Below are 19,659 nucleotides of genomic sequence, written 5' to 3' on the forward strand. Positions count from 1 at the left end.
GAAGAGCCAAAAAAGAGAGCAATGCAAGTGTGGTATCTGAGCATGTATGGAACTTCTGTGTCTCATTCTGGCCCCTGGGCTGGAGGGCATGTGTAGACCGGTGCTGAGTAGAAACAGCTTGGACTGAAGGAGATATGCTGAGACTTACCTGTGACACAGGCACCATGCAGATGGCTTCCTATGGATACATCCAGCACAACATTTGGTAAAAATTGCAAATAAACAGGTTCCTCCTGTCCCTTCTTTGTTGCACCATCCCAGAGCGCAGTGTTTTTTTGGCACCTTCCATATAATCTTAGGCTGGCCTCTCAACATTTTTGTGTTAAACTTCCTTATTCAAACTGAAAATATGTAATTCCAGGGTGAAGAAGCTCTGCCACACTAACTCCTTACCTTTGATCTTCAAAAAGCGTATGTGTACTGTATTTAATTTTGGATTCAATGGCTGTAGGCCTAGAATATAGAAAGTATGAATTGATTATAATACTCCTTGTATATTTTGTACTTTCACAGGGCAGCCCTGCACTGTATCGAAATGTTAACTCTTTAAGAGAACGAATATCAGCCTTCCAGTCAGCTTTTCACTCCATAAAGGAAAACGAGAAAATGACCGGCTGTCCGGAATTCTCAGAGGCAGGAAGAGAGTCTGAGATGACAGACTTGAGTGAGTAGAAATAATTCGTTCAGTTTTGACTTCAATATTTATAAAGACAAGCTTCTGAGATATGAAATGATTTAGTGTGAAGCCAATCTTTTCAGAACACAGGTATATTTATAAAGTGAGACTAACATTAAAAATTTAGGACATTTCACACAAAAATAAGGATTTCTGGTTTCTCTTGGAAAAAAAACCTGTTATCAGGCATTCCTAATCCTACATTTCCGCATGGTTGCAATTCAATTTTAAGTTTTAAAATGTCAGAGATAATTAGCTCATTTCACCTTTACCATAGAGCTTGTGGCAAATTTGAGTTTACGAATCTTGATTTTTACAGGATTATTATTAAGCTTGGCAAGCATTTAATAAATGAAATAAATTCATATGAATTTTATATGAGTACCAACCACCCAACCCTGATGTTAAAAACAAATATATCCAGCCAGGCGCGGTGGCTCATGCCTGTAATTCCAGCACTTTGGGAGGCTGAGGCGGGAGGAGCACTTGAGGTTGGGAGTTCGAGACCAGCCTGGCCAACATGGTGAAACCCTATCTCTGCTAAAAATACAAAAATTAGCCAGGCATGGTGGCACATGCCTGTAATCCCAGCTACTGGGGAGGTTGAGGCAGGAGAATCACGTGAACCCGGGAGGTGGAGGTTGCAGTGATCCCAGATCGTGCCATTGCACTCCAGCCTGGGCAAAGAAGTGAGACTCCCTTTCAAAAAAAAAAACCACACACACAAATATATCCAATCTGATAATCTGCTCTATTCTTTAACTCTTAGATTGTAATTCATTTGGTTGTTTTCTCAGTCTTTTTTTTTTTTTTTTCCCCCAATCATAAAGCATTTTAGATACCAAAATGTGACAAAATCTTGGTCTTACTGTAATCATTATAACCATTCTCTGGTACTTTACACCCTAAGGTTTCAAATGATTTTGTTTTGAATTCTTGAACCATCTTTAAGTGCATTTCAGCACCTCCCATGAGGATTGCTCTGTTAGCCCAAGACAAGTCCCCCTCATCTACCTCTAGAGCATGTGACCCATTCAGATGTACCGATTTATATTTGTAGTTTGTGACTCACTTATTGTTTCAGTTTTTTCCTGGGTTTTAAAATTTATTTACCTCATTATAATTCTACAGACAGTTCCTTTTTTTTAGCTAGAAAAAAACTGAGGCACGTTGTGTTTGTCTTTTTCATAAAGTCATACAGAGTATTAGAACATAACCACATCTTTTAAAATAACAGGTGTCATCATACATTTAAAAAGCGTGAGGTACCGTATTAGACATGCAAAAGTATTTTAGTATATCTTTGTACGTTTTAAGGTCTGAAAAAAGTTAATTCTAATAATATAAATGTATTATTATCTTTTCAATAGGTATGTTTTCATTCCTTTCAGTTAGATTTATTTTTTTTGGAATAAAAAAGTGTGGTAGATTTTTCTTTTCATTGATAATTTAGACTCAAGCACTAGATTTTACTAAAATTACGATGCACAATAGCAGGGCATGGTGGCTCATGCCTGTAATCCCAGCACTTTGGGAGGCTGAGGTGGGCGGATCACCTGAGGTCAGGAGTTCAGACCAGCCTGACCAATGGGCATGGTGGCGTGAGCCTGTAATCTCAGCTATTTAAGAGGCTGAGGCAGGAGAATCACTTGAGCCCAAAAGGTGGAGGTTGCAGTGAGCTGAGATCGAACCATTGTACTCCAGCCTGGGTGACAAGAGTGAAACTTGGTCTCAAAAAAAAGAAAAAAAGAAAAAATATATATATAATATATATGAAAACATTTATGCCTGTGTCGTTTTGTTTTTATTTTGTGTTTATAGCCAGAAAGGAGGGTCTCAGCGCTTGCCAGCAGTCTGGGTTCCCTGCAGTGTTGTCCTCCAAACGTCGGAGAATATCCTATCAGAGAGACTCTGATGAAAATCTAACGGATGCTGAAGGAAAAGTAATTGGTCTCCAGATATTCAATATTGATACAGATAAAGCATGTGCAGTTGAAACTTCTGTAGATCTTTCTGAGGTAATTCACTTACTTTACGCATAGGAAAATGAAGTTTTGGTTTTCTGCATAGGCAGTTTTAAGGCTGTCAGTGCTGTTTTTCAATTTTAGTACCTTGTTCTGCCCTGTGGTAGCTGGGGGGGGGGGGTTGTGGGTGTGGGTGGGTGTGTGTGGGTGTGTGTTTCCTACCTGTTAATTTACGGTTGCTGGTAGCTGGGGTGTGTGTGTGTTTCCTACCTGTTAATTTTACGGTTGCTGGTATTTATCGCTTATTAGAAACAGTTTGGATAGCAATTTCACTTTTGACTACTAACCTTACAAAGAGAATAAGCCCTGGGGTCTTCTACATGTGAGGCAGATGCTCCAAGAAGGGAGGAAGTTACGGTCTTGCCCTCAGGCAGTATTTTTTCTATTGGGGAGCAGGGTATAAGCAGATGGCTTCAGTGGAGCTGGTGGATCAGGTGGAGATTCTGTATGGGGTGTACTCCACAGGCCTGGGAGCCTTGCACTTATACCTGCCCCTGACTGCTTTCCTTCTGATGGAAATCAGGGTGCCATTCAGCAATTTCTCTTTTGCTCTGCTCACTTTTTTCAAGTAGCTCTAGGGATTTTTGTGGCTTATAACTACCTAAACCCTGTCAAGACATTCAAAAGGCGATATTAGGAGAAAAATAATACTGCTGAAGATCAGTTGACCTGCGCGCATGTGTGAACCGGAAGCTGGTCTGTTGTGACGGACTTTTCTTACTTCATGCTCCTAGTTCTGGTTTGACACAGTAGCTCCTCATGTCCTTTGTGAGAGGAGACACCTAACACCATTACAGTTGGAACTCTTTCTGCACCTTCTCTGTCACTTAGATCCAATGCTCATCCTATTCGTTTTATGTGGACTGGCAGAACAAAGATTTCATAGTTATTAGAGATTCTTCAGGCTCCAGTGGGTTTCCTTTGTATTTCGGTTGCCTGTAATCTCGGCTCCCTCTGCCCTTTTTAGGTTGATGTGAAATTCCCACCGGACAGAAGCAAGACTAATTGTTTGTTATCAGAACTTTGATTAATTGTTTGAACATACATCATGATTCACATATTATTTCTGAATTAATGTGACTGTGTTTTCTATCCTAGCCTTTAATGTTTCTCATATCCCAGGTATTGATATCGTTTGGCATTTGATTAATAATTATATAAACTTTTTTTTATTTTGAGAATTTTCTCTAAAGAATTGCAGATGATACAACTGTCTAGGCTATAACAACAAAAATATATCCTTTAAGCTTTTCTTGGGGAATTAAAAGTTGATTTGTGGGATGTTTAGGATGCAATTAGTATGAATACTTCATTGTTAGATTCCTGTACACTTTGAGTTTATGAGATAATGAAGGTGACTGAACATCAGATTTCCAGGTAATCCATAATGTTTACTCAAATCTTCAAAAAGGCATTAGTAGTACTCTAAGTAATAAAATGTAATACTCTTTCAATTTTTCCCCAAGATATCATCTAAACTTGGTTCAACACAGTCTGGATTTTTAGTTGAAGAGTCTCTTCCCCTTTCAGAGCTCACAGAGACTTCAAATGGTAAGTAATCTTTTCTTAGTACATGGACAGTTGCCCGATTCATAGACATTTATGATTAGTTTACCTATTTGCTAAAATTTGGGAGAACTGAAATTGTTTCCTACTTTTTAGGAGCTCATGGCCTAGTAGAAATGCTTCTGAATTCTTGTTATATGAGAGATACTCTCTTTTTTAAGCTACCATCAGTAAGAATTAGTGAAGTATTTCCAAGCTCATGGAATTTAGTATAAAGAGGTAGCACCTATGAACATATTAACAAGTATTCTTTGTTAGAGAAACACTACTTGTAATATTTTTATTTGTTTTTAAGCACGTAAAAAGAGTTTTACCAGGATTCTTTCTCAAAATCAGTATGCTTGTACTGAGTGAACATTACTAGCAAGGGTCTAGATTGACTTTTTTTCTACTTGGGTCTTTAAAGTAAAACTCTTATGGGCATATAATTGGATCTTGTGTTTTTTTAATCCATTCTGATAATTTATTGTAACTGGAATATTTGGCCTATTAACTTTTCAGGTAATTACTTAACATGGTTTTATTCACAGCTGTCATTTTATCACATGTTTTCTATTCCTAATTATTGCTCTGTAATCTTTCATAGTCTGGTTAGTTGATATTATACAGTTTCACATGAAGTACAGAAACTACAAACTCTACAGATCAATTTCCTCTCCTCTCCAGCCATGGCTTTTATGATCCTTTACAGATACGCTTTTATTTCATTATAAGCCCCACAAGATGTTGTTTTTGGATTAAGCAGTTGTATGTGCTTTGTTTTTCTTTTTTTTTTTTTTTAAGGCAGTTTCTTACTCTGTTACCCAGGCTGGAGTGCAGTGGTGCGATCTCGGCTCACTGCAACCTCCCTCTCCTGGGTTCAAGCCATTCTTGTGTTTCAGCCTCTTGAGTAGCTGGGATTACAGGCGTGCACCACCATGCCCAGCTAATTTTTATGTTTTTAGTAGAGATGGGGTTTTGCCATATTGGCCAGGCTGGGCTTCAACTCCTTGCCTTCAGCAATCCACCCGTCTTGGCCTCTTAAAGTCCTGGGATTATAGGTGTGAGCCACTGTGCCCAGCCAAAACAGTTATATGTGCTTTAAATAGGTTAAGAGGGGGAAAAACAGTCTTTTATATTTACCCAGACATACCATTTCTTATGTTCTTCATTTTTTCCTAAAGATCTGAGTTTCTTTGTCTTATTTTCCTTCAACCTGAAAAAGAACTTCTTTACCATTTTTGTAGTGAGCATCTGCTCTGACTTTTAATTTTAATCATAAGATAAATGGGTGGATGTCCGCCTGCATGGTCCCCCTGCACAGGGCAAGGTTGTGAGTTTGTTGCCACAATGGAATAAGGCGTTCTTGCCTTCAGTGGTTTCTTTTTTCTTCTTCTTCTTATTTTTGAGACAGAGTCTCGCTCTGTTGACCAGGCTGGAGTGCAGTGGCGCAGTCTCGGCTCACTGCAACCTCTGCCTCCTGGATTCAAGCAGTTCTCTGCCTCGGCCTCCCAAGTAGCTAGAATTACAGGCACCCGCCACCACGCCCAGCTGAGTTTTTTGTATTTTCAGTTGAAACGGGGTTTCACCTTCTTGGCCAGGCTGGTCTTGAACTCCTGACCTCATGATCCACCCATCTCAGCCTCCCAAAGTGCTGGGATTTGGCACTGTGCCCGGCCCAGTGGTTTCTTAACAATTCTTTTTGTTTTGCTCTTATGGGACTTTGCATAGGAGTGACCGATTCTCTATGACGGTGATTATAGATTGTATGAAGTGTGGCGATTAGCAGTTGTCATCATACTAAACACCTCACTCTACAATGTGAAATGTTGAAATCACACAGGCCAAAATTTTATTTAGGCATGCCCTGAAGCCGTACTCAGAAATATTGTAATTAAACAGGGAAGAATAGATCTACCATAGTAGATGGGGACTTGACGAAAGGAGTCTGGTGTTGATTTCTGTATTTTAAACTGCTTGTTTTTTGGTGGCACCCCAGACAGTGCACCTTCAGGAAGAATAAAAAGGTGTTCTAAGATGGAATCAAATGTCCCTTTGTTAAGGGGGAGCTTAGGGAGAGCTGCATGACACCTCTGATCTCCTTTACCCCCTCTGCTTCCTCTATTTTACCTATGTAGCCAGAAATCCAACTCAGCGAATCTCCTTGCCTTCTCTGTACCTGCCTCAGAGCTGCTAATATTTGGTATGCTGATAGCCCCAATTTTTTTTTTTTTTTTTTTTTAACCTCAAATGGCTCTGTGCTGTTTCTTCTTTATTTTTATTTTTATTTTTATTTTTGAGATGGAGTCTTGCTGTGTCACCCAGGCTGGAGTGCCATGGCGCGATCTCTACTCACTGCAACCTCTGCTTCCCGGGTTCAAGCCATTCTCCCACCTCAGCCTCCTGAGTAGCTGGGATGACACGTACCCACCACCATGCCTGGCTGATTTTTGTATTTTTGTAGAGACAGGGTTTCACCATGTTGGCCAGGCTGATCTTGAACTCCTGACCTCAGGTGACCCACCTGCCTTGTCCTTCCAAAGTGCTGGGATTACAGGCATGAGCCACTGCACTTGGACTGTGCTGTTTCTTAATCCACACACTTTCACACCTTATTTTTCTCTTAAAATACCCAATGCTCTTTCCTTTATTTCTTTTTAAAATTTAGATACATATAATTTATGTTTTCAACAGATAATTTTATAGTGTGTCATGTAATTGTTTTGTTTTTCTTAAATTTATTACTATTATTTTTGAATGACAAACCATAACTGTATATATTTATGGGGAACAATATGATATTTTGATATATTTATACAATGTGGCATGATTAAATCAGGCTAATTAACATGTCCCTCACTTCACTTACCTATCATTTTTTTTTTTATGGTGAGACGTTTGAAAATTACTCTCTTAGTTATTTTGAAATATGTAATACACTAATATTAACTATAGACACTGTTGTGCAATAGATCTCAAAACTGATTCCACTTGTCTATCTGAAACCTTGTATTCTTTGATCAACAACTCCCCATTTCCTTCCTCACCACTTCTACAGCCTCTGGTAACCACTATTCAACTCTTTACTTCAATAAATTCAACTTTGTTAGATTCCTCATGTAGGTGAAATCATGTGGTTTTTGTCTTTTGTGCCTGGCTTATTTCACTTAGCAAAATCTCTTCCGGATTCATCCATGTTGTTGCGAATGAGAGTCTCCTCACTTTTAGGGTTAAATAGTATGCTGCTGTGTGTATATATACCATGTTTTCTTTATCCATTCACCCGTTAATGGATGCTTTTCATTGACGAGAATGATGTTAGCAACAGGTTTGTCATGTATGTCCTTTATTGTGTTGAAGAACATTCTATTCCTAGTCTGAGAATTTTTATTGTGATATTGTGTTAATTTTTTCAAATGCTTTTTATCCGTCTATTGAGGTGATCATATGGTTTTTATTTTTCATCTTTTTTTTCATTTTTCAAGAGCGTTTATTAAAATAGGCAGTAATCAATACATGTGCATCATATGAGCATTTATTCAAAATCAGCCCTTCCAGGAGAGGGGCTGCATCTCAGTTTTTCTGTCTGTATAATAAAATGCCAAAAGTACTTCCCTAAAGTACAAAGGCATTTCCTTAGTAGTCTTGGGACCATAACAGAATATGATTACTAAACATCTCCAACGTGGTTTTCATTACAAAGAAACATGTTTTACATAAGAGCTTCATAATATAATCCAGAGACAGAATTTGTGCATGCTTAAAATTTGAAGCCAGGCTATTTCTGATATATATTTTTTTCATTTCTTCCAGTTTTTTATTTTTATAAATATGCATCCAGTTTCCTACCAGTTTAAAACACACACACAAAACACTGCTCAGAGCACCATGAATGCCTTACAGTAGCTTCTTTGAGACTATAATCCTAATTCAAGGAGGGGAGTACTAATTTCTATTCTGACTTGCTCCTTTCCCCAAATCTCAGCAATTGTCAGATACAAAAAAAGGTTTCTGGGCAGAGGGCCAAAGAATAATTATGAATAATTTCACAACGATCTGGTTAAGAAAACACACAGAAAATGGTGATCATATGATTTTTATTTTTCATCTTCTTTATGTCATGTATCACATTGATTTGCATATGTTGAACCATCCTTGCATCCCAGGGATAAATCTAATTTGATCGTGGTGAATGATTCTTTTCATGTGTTCCTGAATTAGGTTTGCTAATATTTTGTGGAGGATTTTGCGTCTTTGTTCACCAGGGATATTGGTGTATAATTTTCTTATATGTAGCAGGGTAGTGCTAACCTTGTAAAATGACAGGGAAGTACTTGGAAGTGTTTTCTCTACTTTTATTTGTTTTGAAAGTGTTTGAGAAAACTTGTCAGTTCTTTAAATGTTTGATGGAAGTCAGCAATAAAGCCATCTGGTCCTGGGCTTTTCTTTTGGTGGGAGATTTTTATTACTAATTCAGTCGTCATCTTACTTATTATTGGTCTTTTGAGATTTTCTATTTGTTCATGATCCATTTCTTTTATCCAATTTGTTGGCATTTAATTATTCATAGTAGTTGCTTGTGATCGTTTGTATTTTGGTGTCAGGTTCTCTGGTTGCTTCCTGTGCTCTGAAGTCAGATGATATTGCTAGGTGTCCTCCATGGTCTAGTAAAATCGCTGGCTGGACTCTGCCTTCAGTCAGATAGAGCTGCTCTCTGGGCTCTGTGATGGTCTCTGATTTGGCAGAGTTGCAGGTTGTCTTCCTTGGCTGGTCGGTACTATTGTTTGGAATCTGTAGTTGGGCAGAACCATGTGATGGGCTCTGAGGCTGCTTGAGGCTGTTGCTTGGCCCTATAGGGTGGGCAGGGCCTGAGGCTGTACTCCACAGATGTGTGTGGATTTGGGCTTGCTTCTCAGCTCAGGGTAGGGTTAAGCAGAGCACTGAGGTTTGGTAGAGTCACTTCTCTGCAGCTGGGGTCGAGCAGGGACAGATGCTCCTTCCACAGGTAATCACTGACACAGCCTGGCTTTGGGAAGACTTAGTGACAGCACAAGGGCTTAGTTTGATCACCTTTCCACTGCTAGGATTGGGTAGGCCCAGATGTACCTTTCATGGGTAATTGCTGACCTACAGTTGCTCCCCCTAAGCCAAAATCCAAACTCTGAAACTTTTTGAGTGCCAACATGACACTCAAAGAAGTGGTTATTGGAGCATTTCTGGATTTTCAGGTTAGAGACACTTGACTGGTAAGTAGAATGCAAATATTTGGGCCGGGTGTAGTGGCTCACGCCTGTAATCCTAGCACTTCGGGAGGCTGAGGTGGGCAGATGACAAGGTCAGGAGTTTGAGACCAGCCTGACCAATATAGTGAAATCCCATCTCTACTAAAAATACAAAAATTAGCCGGGCGTGGTGGCGCCTGCCAGTAATCCCAGCTACTCAGGAGGCTGAGGCAGGAGAATTGCTTGAACCCGGGAGGCGGAGGTTGCAGTGAGCCGAGATTGCGCCGCTGCACTGGAGCCTGGGCGACAGAGCAAGACTCGTCTCAAAAAAAAAAAAAAAAAGAATGCAAATATTTAATGCAAGCACCAGAATTTAGTTGGCTCACATCTTTACAGCTAGGGTTAGATGGGGCCAGATATTTCCTCTGGTCAATCACTGGAGGTTGCAGTGAGCCGAGATTGCGCCGCTGCACTGGAGCCTGGGCGACAGAGCAAGACTCGTCTCAAAAAAAAAAAAAAAAAAGAATGCAAATATTTAATGCAAGCACCAGAATTTAGCTGGCTCACATCTTTACAGCTAGGGTTAGATGGGGCCAGATATTTCCTCTGGTCAATCACTGACCTACAGTTGCCTCTCGACCTGGGGAAGACCTAACGGGAGCATCCAGGCTGCGTGGGGAAGCTGGACAGGGATTTTAACCTGGAAGACCCACTAACCATGTTTCCTGCAGCTTAATACTACTGGCTGGTTTCTCTGGTGTAGCATCTCTGCTAGTTGGAATGCAGGAAGCCACTAGAATTCGCTTTCTGGTGGCTGTGATCCCCATCCCACATTCTTTGTTTTTATCTGACCCCCAGTGGTCCAGCCTTGCCAGTACTCCCAGTGTTTCCTGGGGAACAAGACAGGAGTGTAGCTCCTGCGAAGTATCCCAAAATGGTGGGGAAGCCAAACGTCTGCTTCCCACTCACTCTTCCCACTGTAGAAACTGTGGGTCCAGGGGAATTCTCTGTGTGTGGCACTGTGCCAGTTGGGAGAAGGGCAGCACAGTCAAACAGACAAGTTTCTTACCAATTGTTTGTGGCTTTTCTCCATTCTGGGGTCCAAGGAGGTGTGTCAACCTCACTCCCAAATTCTGGGATATTCAGAATGTTATTTTTGCCTACAGATAGTTGCTCATTGGATTTATCTGAGAACAGGGAATGAAGCCACAGAACTGTTACTCCACTCTCTCTCCCACGTCACTCCAGTGGTTTTGTTTTATATCAAAGTACACATACGTAAGGAATTAGATATAATTCAGATTTAACTGGGCCCCTGCATCTTTATTTGCCAAACCTGGCAGCTCTACTCACGAGTGCTCTGAGAGAAAGTTCCCTGGTAGCCTTTTGCAGTTCCTTGCTTCCTGTACCATTGAGAAAATAAGAGATTTGGGGAGCAAAGGTCTTGGTCCTTTCACCCCTAAGCCTTCCTGCATCTCTGTATGTGTGTATCTACCTTTGCTCCTCTTTCAAAAGGGTCTCAATGTTCTTACCTAGGGCCAGCCTCTTTTTTTTTCTTTTTTTTTTTTTGAGATGGAGTCTCGCTCTGCCGCCCAGGCTGGAGTGCAATCGCGCGGCCCCAGCTCACTGCAACCTCTGCCTCCTGGGTTCAGGTGATTCTCCTGCCCCAGCCCTCCTGAGTAGCTGGGACTACAGGCGCCCGCCACCACACCCGGCTAATTTTTGTATTTTTAGTAGAGACGCTGTCTTACCATGTTGGCCAGGCTGGTCTCAAACTCCTAACCTCTGGTGATCTGCCCACCTTGGCCTCCCAAAGTGCTGGAATTACAGGCATGAGCCACCACGCCTGGCCTCTACCCTCTTTTTTATGGACTGATTCCCATTGCTCCTTCTCTTTCTAAGGACCTTGTGTCTGAGTTGTCTCCTCTCTTTTCTGAATTGTTAACTTTTCTTATTCAGCTACAAGATGCTGTAAAATATCCCATCTTAAACTTCCCTTTGCCCCAGGATTGCCTTCTAGCCAGAACACCATTTCTTTACTCTCCTTTAGGCAAAACTTTTAGGAGAAGGCCACACTCTGTCTCCTTGCCTCCCATTCTTTCTTGATGCAGCTCCAAATAGGCCTTGTTGACCAGCCATCTCCTGGCTGCCATCCCAGTGGTAGTCAGACTCAACACATTCCTTTCCTTGATGTCTCAGCAGCACTATGGACGGATATAGACATCTATAACCAGGCCCTCCTGTGAGAAGCATTTTCCTCACTGGGTTTCAGGATGTCATTCTCATTTTCCCATGTATCACTGACCATTTCTTCTTTGTGTATTTTCTTTGCTCCTCTTCTTCCATCCTGACCTTCAAATATTTGAATGCCGCCCCCAACCTTTGCGTTCGGTGCTTGGATCTTTTTTCTCTATATACAGGTTGAGCATCTCTAAGCCAAAAATCCAAATTCTGAAACTTTTTGAGTGCAAACATGACGCTCAAAGGAGATGGTTATTGGAGCATTTCTGAATTTTCAGGTTAGAGATGCTTGACTGGTAAGTAGAATGCAAATATTTCAAAATCTGAAAAAAATTTGTTATCTGAAACACTTCTGATCCCAAGCGTTTTGGATAAAGGATACCCAATGTGAACTCTTTCTAGGTGACTTCAAACATTATCACATGCTGTTGACTTCAAATTAAAATAGTTGCAAGTGGCCTTTTCCTGGAACTCTTGAATTAAGTACCCAGCTCCCTTTCATGACCGTCATTTGAATGCCTAATAAACATCTCAAACTGAACATAGTAAATAGGTCTTGATGATTTTTTCCTTCACCAACCTGCTCATCTCTGTTTTCCTCATCTTTACTGACACTCTCATTCACCTCATTGCTGTATCTCAAATATTGGACTTAACTTGATACCCTTCTTTTTCTTTTCCTTTTTTTTTTTTCTTGAGTCAGAGTCTCGCTGTCAGCCAGTCTGGAGTGCAGTAGTGTGATCTTGGCTCACTGCAGCCTCAACCTCCTGGGCTCTGGGAGTCCTCCTGCCTCAGCCTTCCAAGTAGCTGGGACCACAGGTGCTCACCACCATGCCCAGCTAATTTTTTTTTTTTTGGTAGGTACAGGATCCTACTATGTTGCCCAGGCTGGTCTCCAGCTCCTGGGCTCAAGCGATCCTTCCATTCCACCTTGGTCTCCCAAAGTGCTGGGATTACAGATGTGAGCCACTGCACCCAACTGATACCTCCCTTTTTCAAATGAAACTTGTAATCGCATTGACAAATGCTACTGGGTCTTCAAAATATGTCAAATGTCCACCCACTTTTCACCTTTTGCATTCCTATCAGTGTGGTCCAGGCCATCACCATCTCCTGCCTGGATTGTTTTATGTATCCTCTGAAGTGGTTTTCCTGCTTCCCCTCTTTCCCCAATCCCCTGTTACAGTTTTTCACACAGTAGCCAGAGCACTGGTTTTAAAATGTAAGTCACAGTATCTCACTGCCCTTCTCAAAATCTTTCATCGACTTCCTGTTACACTTAGAGAAGTAGCCAAAGACCATATTATTTCTACTAGGCCTTCCCTGGCCTGGTTCTTAACCTTTGCTCTGAGCTTATTTCGCAGCTCTCTTGTCGATGCCCACTGTTCCAGCCACAGCAGCCTTGCTGGGCCTCTGCTATGCCAGGTACATCTTTACCTCAGGTCTTTGCACTCGGCTTTGTGTGCATAGTGTCCATCCCTAGATCTATGTGTGGTTCACCTTGTTCTGTTCAGGTGTCTGCTCAGGAGCTCTCTGTTTACCCAAAGCAGTAGCACTTCCTTCCAGCTTATCATACTGTATTCCTCTCTTGCTACATTATTTTCCTTAATAGCATATATTAACTATTTGGGGGGGGGGGTGTGTGTGTGTTATATATATATATTTTAACTTTTTATTTGAAATAACTATAAATTTGCTATCTAGTTGTAAGAAATAACATAAATCCAGCATTCCCTTCACCTAGTTTCCCCCAGTAGTGACATGTTGCATAGCTACAATATATTAATATCACAACCAGGAAATTGACATTGACATTGCTACAATCCACCAACTTATTTTCAGATTTCACCAGTTTTACATGCACACACTTTTTGTGTATGTTTATTCCGTGTGGTTTTATCACATGTGGATTCATGTGAGCACAGTACAGCCAAGCCACAGCATGGTTCTGTCCTGAGGATCCTCATGTTACCCTTCATAGCCATCACTCCTTCCCTCTCCCTCCTCCCTGCTGTGAGATTTTATAATCCCTGCTTATTCCGTGCTGGTTGAGGGGGTTTCCTCATCTTTACTTCTTCAGCACCCAGAGGAGTGCCTGTCACATCATGTATTTGTTCAATGGATCACTTAATCATAAGGCAACGCTCTCCTGTGGGAAGAATTTGGGAAGAAAAGCCACGCCTGTTTGGGGCACATACAGTGTGTCTGTAGTTTGGTGTGATGATCTTTCTTTTCTCATTCCTGCCACCCTCGGATGTTGAAATGCCTGTGACTCTAGCAATAAAATTGCTTATTAGTCAATGCTTGGCTCAGATTAGTTTTTATGGTCCAAGTAGTAGGTGTCATGAGTAGAGGCACGCTAATAGCTTATAACTGATTCATGATACCTTCTTTCAACCTCTGACTCAGAGATTTCCTGGGGAGCCAAATCCCCATACCCACTTTACCCTTCGTAGTCAGATTTGAGGTAAAAACTGACCGATGCTGCTTCTTTACCTCCTTTTCTCTTTCCAAATGAAATCCCAGACGTTCCTGCCTAATCAGGTTATATTAGGTTTGAATTTCTTCATAGCATGTTATTATCTTTGCAAATACACACTATATTTTTGGTCTAGAACAAACAGATTTAAGAGCTCTTCCGCCTCTCAAGTTTACGTGTTTATCTTGAAGCACTGACGGTTGCTGACTGTGTAGTGGGCAGAGGACCAAGTGATGCCGTTTCACCTGACACGTTCACAGCAGAAGTGAGCTCAGATGCAGTCCCTGATGTCAGGTCACCAACTACTCCAGCCTGCAGGAGAGACCTTCCCACCCCCAAGACCTTTGTACTTCGTTCTGTACTGAAGAAACCCTCTGTTAAGATGTGTCTAGAGAGCTTACAGGTAAGAAGAGAGTTAAATTTCCTAAAGCAAATGAATAAAAATGCATTTTGCTTCAAAGTAATACCCTTGAAATGTCACATATCATGCTAGTTTAAAAGGAAATGTCTTACTTGTCTTACAGTAAATTTTTTTCCTCATCTTTTCTTATTAACAACACTGGGTGTAGTTTCTTTTTGTTCTTATTTTTAAAAAATTAAGTATAGTATGTAGTATGCAGAATTTAATATAAGTAGACTAGTTTATAAAGAGTCATAATCTTACATAATCTTATTGCACTAACATAATTATATGTTATTGATTCATTTTATATAATTATATAAGTGATATTAATTACTTAATCATAATTAATGTGTCAATCTGTTAAACTGATCATTCCACCCAACATATTTAGTCTTTAAAGTACCTCTTATAGCTATCCTTTTTTCTCTAAGCTCAGTCAATATGAGGAAAGAGGAAGTTGATGGGAACTAGCTGGCATTCATTGAGTAGTTTCTGTTGACAGTTCTGGCATATATATATAGCAGTAGTGCTCTAAGAAAGGTATAGGACCTGTTTGACATACACTTAGGCTTGTAGGTTGTTAAGTGAACCCAGATAAGTCTGCTGTTAAAATCCATGACAGGCTGTCAGTCCATGAGAGGTTGAGAGCCTAGCCTCAGGAGTCAAAATGCCAAGTTTCAGATCTTGACTTGGAAGTGTAATCACTGAGCAAATTATTTGACCTTTCTCTGCTTGGTTTCCTTACCTATAAAAATGTAAAGTTAGTAACTACTTTTAGAGTAATTTGAGCATTAAATGGGATAATATAAAATCACCACGAGTGTCTGGCACCTCAGAAATACAAATCTTTTTTTCAAACCATAAGTATTTTAACATACAAGTATGCCTACAAGCCTGTACTGATCTGTTCTGAAGCCAAAAGGAACTAAATTACCTTCTATTTACATGGATCATTGATGGTCAATTGCTATTTATAAAGCTTTAACAATTTTGTTTAAAGAGCTGATTTGGGGCCAGGTACAATAGCTCACACCTGTAATCCCGTGACTTTGGAAGGCCGAGACTGAAGGATTGCTTGAGCCCAGGAGTTTGAGACCAGTCTGGGACAAAAAAAAAAAGCTGATTTGGGTCTGTAATACACACAGCACTGCTTGTTCATATCTTCTCCTCAAAAAGACTTCACATCTGAATGATCCATGGAACTCTTACTTTCTAACAATATGACACAGCAAATATTAAGTCTTGTCATTAGAATCACATAAAAACATTTACAACTGGCCAGGCGTGGTGGCTCACGCCTGTAATCCCAGCACTTTGGGAGGCCGAGGCAGGTGGATCACAAGGTCAGGAGATAGAGACCGTCCTGGCTGACACAGTGAAACCTCATCTCTACTAAAAATACAAAAAATTAGCTGGGCGTGGTGGCGGGCACCTGTAGTCCCAGCTACTCAGGAGGCTGGGGCAGGAGAATGGCGTGAACCCAGGGGGCAGAGCTTGCAGTGAGCCGAGATTGTGCCCCTGCACTCCAGCCTGGGCAACAGAGCGAGACTCCGTCTCCAAAAAAAAAAAAAAGAAAAGAAAAGAAAACATTTACAACTAATGAAGATGGCAAAAATTAGGAGGCATACAAAATGTGAGTTGTTTGCTGACTTTTCTGATTGTTTTAGTTAAAGATAAATCTAAAAGTAAACATGAGCTTTGTTGTATAAGTTAACTTATTTTGCAATATTGGTATATACATTTTCCTGGTCAGAAAAATGAACTGACTTCAGAGACAGATGAAGGAGATTTGTTTGGGGCAGGACTATTTCTTAGAGCAGGTAATGTTCTTAGAATTGGATGTACAGAAGAAAATGAGGAATTCTTGATAACAAGGACTGGTCAGAGGTTTGGGTTGAGGCCGGATGAGTAGGTGGTGATTAAGAGGGAACTTTGATCCAGTCTGCAGCCCTGGCTGTCTCCTGCTGAGCTTCAGGGGCCCTGTGTTTAGGCTTGTTCTGTCTTTTTATACAGGGCTTACAATATCCCTTCTTTCCTAACTTGCCTACACTGTATTCTTTATTTGGAGAAACACAGGGACAACTGCTACCTTCTTTCCTTGTTTCTTCCTCAAGAATATAGTAATGTAAAAAGATTTAAATACTAAGAATAGGTGTGGTTCCCATGTTTAAAAGACAGAACACGATGTTATACCATTTAACTGTTGGCTTTTTTCTTGTTTTAATGCAGTTCTTCTATCTGAGATCATTTATATAGTTTTCCTCATCTGACACCATATATGGTACTTGTAACCTTCAAATCTGTTGGTTCTGCATCCATGGATTGAACCAACCACAGATCAAAAATCATCAGGGAAAAAAAGTCACAAAACACATAAAAACAATAACATATAGCAGCATCATACCATACCTATTAACAATACCATATAGCAATGCCATTTAAAAGTATTCTTTTAGGTTGGGCTCAGTGGCTCACAGCTGTAATCCCAGCACTATGGGAGGCCGAGGCACACGAATTGCTTGAGCTCATGTGTTCAAGACCTGCCTGGGCAACATGGCGAAACTTCATCTCTACAAAAAAATACAAAAATTAGCTGGGTGTGGTAGTGCGCACCTGTAGTCCCAGTTACTCGGGAGGCTGAGGTGGGAGAATGGCTTGAACCTGGGTGACAGGTTGCAGTGACCTGAGATTGCACCGCTGCACTCCAGCCTGGGTGATAGAGCCAGACCTTGTCTCAAAAATAAATAAATAAAAAGTATTCTTTTACATGACATTTACATTGTATTAGGTATTATAAGTATTATTTAAAGTATATGGGAGGATGTACTCAGGTTGTATGTAAATAGTATGCCACTATATAAAAGGAACTTGACCATCCATGGATTTTGGTATCTTCGGGGATCCTAAAACTAATCTCCTGTAGATATTGAGCGATGACCATATGCTATTATTCTAGCTACTCACGTTTTCCTTAGCTTTATTTGCTAGATCAAACATTGAATGAATTTGACCCATGTTTATTGATTTCTATGCTTTAATTTTGCCCTAAAATCCTGTTTTCTAAAGTAGTATCTAGGGGACATAGTTATGAGTTGTGCCTGATATCATGGTTTTGAGCCAGAACAATTATTGAAAATAAAGGTAATCTTTAATACTGGAGTATCTATCTGCAGTTGACGGAGAATTTCAAAACTGCTGTTCTTAATGATGATGTCTATATATTTCTATATGTAAAATTATTAATTGATGTTTATTCTGTTTAGGAACACTGTAACCACCTCTGTGATGATGATGGGACTCATCCGAGCTTAATCTCAAATCTCCCAAACTGTTGGAAAGAGAAAGAAGCAGGTAAGAAATTCATACTTGTTTTTAAGCTTGAGGATATCATTTTCATGTTAATAAAACCTAGTATAAGATATGAAATTTTCGGCCGGGCGCGGTGGCTCACGCCTGTAATCCCAGCACTTTGGGAGGCCGAGGTGGGCGGATCATGAGGTCAGGAGATCGAGACCATCCTGGCTAACACGATGAAACCCTGTCTCTACTAAAAATACAAAAAATTAGCCGGGCGTGGTGGCGGGCGCCTGTAGTCCCAGCTACTCAGGAGGCTGAGACAGGAGAATGGCGTGAACCCGGGAGGCGGAGCTTGCAGTGAGCTGAGATCGCGCCACTGCACTCCAGCCTGGGCGACAGAGCGAGACTCGGTCTCAAAAAAAAAAATAAATAAATAAATAAATAAATAAAAGATATGAAATTTTCTATGATCTATAATGCCTTAGTGCTTCTGAAATAACACGTGAATGAAGAACAGTTGAGAGGGATAGAATCTCCTTGGAGAGCCTCAGAATTGGTCTGTCCATTTTATGGATCCATTTTTAGTGGTGGAATTTGTAAAGAAAATTTATATTTCAATTTTATTAACGTTTAATATGCAAATTTTTACTTGGAAATCTGTTACCATATTTTAATTGGAAATGTGCTTATCTTCTCCATTTTGAATTTGCTCTACCAACAATTATTTTGTAGCTTTGCTTTACTAGCTATTATACAAATAATAGCTGAATATGATCACATTAAAAGATTCCAGTATATGCCTTTTAGATAAGAAATATAGCTTAATTTTTAAGTTACTCTCATTTATTATCTAATTATAGAAGATGAAGAAAATTTTGAAGCACTGGCCTTTCTAAATATGAGGAAGAGGAAGAGAGTTACTTTTGGAGAGGACTTAAGCCCGGAAGTGTTTGATGAATCTTTGCCAGCAAATACTCCATTGCGTAAAGGAGGAACACCTGTTTGTAAAAAGGACTTGAGTGGTCTCAGTTCCCTGCTGCTTGAGCAGTCACCTATTCCTGAGCCATTACCTCAGCCAGATTTTGATGACAAGGGGGAGAATCTTGTAAGTATGAAAAGCGTGTAACAAGCTTGCCTGTATTTTCATCAGGCTTCACCTGCTTTGCGTGAGCAATAACTATGCTTTGAAATAATGAGATAGACTAAATGATATGCCATGGTTTAAATTAATCTGTTTTGTATGTAGATTTTTATGAGTTTTTCCCCATTACAAATAATACTTCCCTGACTCCTTGTACATATTGAACAAATTTATGCCAATGAATTTAACAACTTAGGTAAACTGGATACATTCCTTGGAAGACACAAATTACCAAAACTCACTAAAGGTGAAATAAATTACCTCATTATCCCTATATCAACTTAAGATATTTAAATTTTAGTTAAAACCTTCCCACAAAGAAAACTCTAGGTATAGATGATTTTTTTTTTTTTTTTTTTGAGATAGGGTCTTACTCTGTTACCCAAGCTGGAGTGCAGTGGTGCGGTCATGGCTCACTGCAGCCTCAACCTCCTAGGCTCAAGCTATCCTCCCATCTTAGCCTCCCGAGTAGCTGGGACTATGGGCACACATCACCATGCCTGGCTAGTTTTTGATGATTTTACTGATGAGTACTACCAAACACTTGAGCAAGTTAAAATACTAATTCTACACAAGTTTTTCTACAAATTGAAGGGGTAGGTTAATTGATGTCAGCATTGTGATTTCAGCA

General features: G+C 40.2%; 1 protein-coding gene across 2 annotated transcripts in view; it reads left to right on the plus strand.

Annotated features, from left to right (window-relative positions):
* The window catches only part of CDCA2 (cell division cycle associated 2), a 50,173-nt gene that overhangs the window by 7,226 nt on the left and 23,288 nt on the right, over positions 1-19,659 (plus strand). For both annotated transcript variants that reach the window (XM_054498522.2, XM_054498526.2), the window contains exons 5-10: positions 514-664; positions 2,498-2,694; positions 4,167-4,251; positions 14,379-14,590; positions 17,854-17,941; positions 18,748-18,992. In XM_054498522.2, the coding sequence (XP_054354497.2) occupies positions 514-664; positions 2,498-2,694; positions 4,167-4,251; positions 14,379-14,590; positions 17,854-17,941; positions 18,748-18,992 (978 nt within the window). The remainder of the gene's footprint in view (positions 1-513; positions 665-2,497; positions 2,695-4,166; positions 4,252-14,378; positions 14,591-17,853; positions 17,942-18,747; positions 18,993-19,659) is intronic.

The sequence above is a fragment of the Pongo pygmaeus genome, chromosome 7 (assembly GCF_028885625.2).
Source record: "Pongo pygmaeus isolate AG05252 chromosome 7, NHGRI_mPonPyg2-v2.0_pri, whole genome shotgun sequence".
Lineage (NCBI taxonomy): Eukaryota > Metazoa > Chordata > Mammalia > Primates > Hominidae > Pongo > Pongo pygmaeus.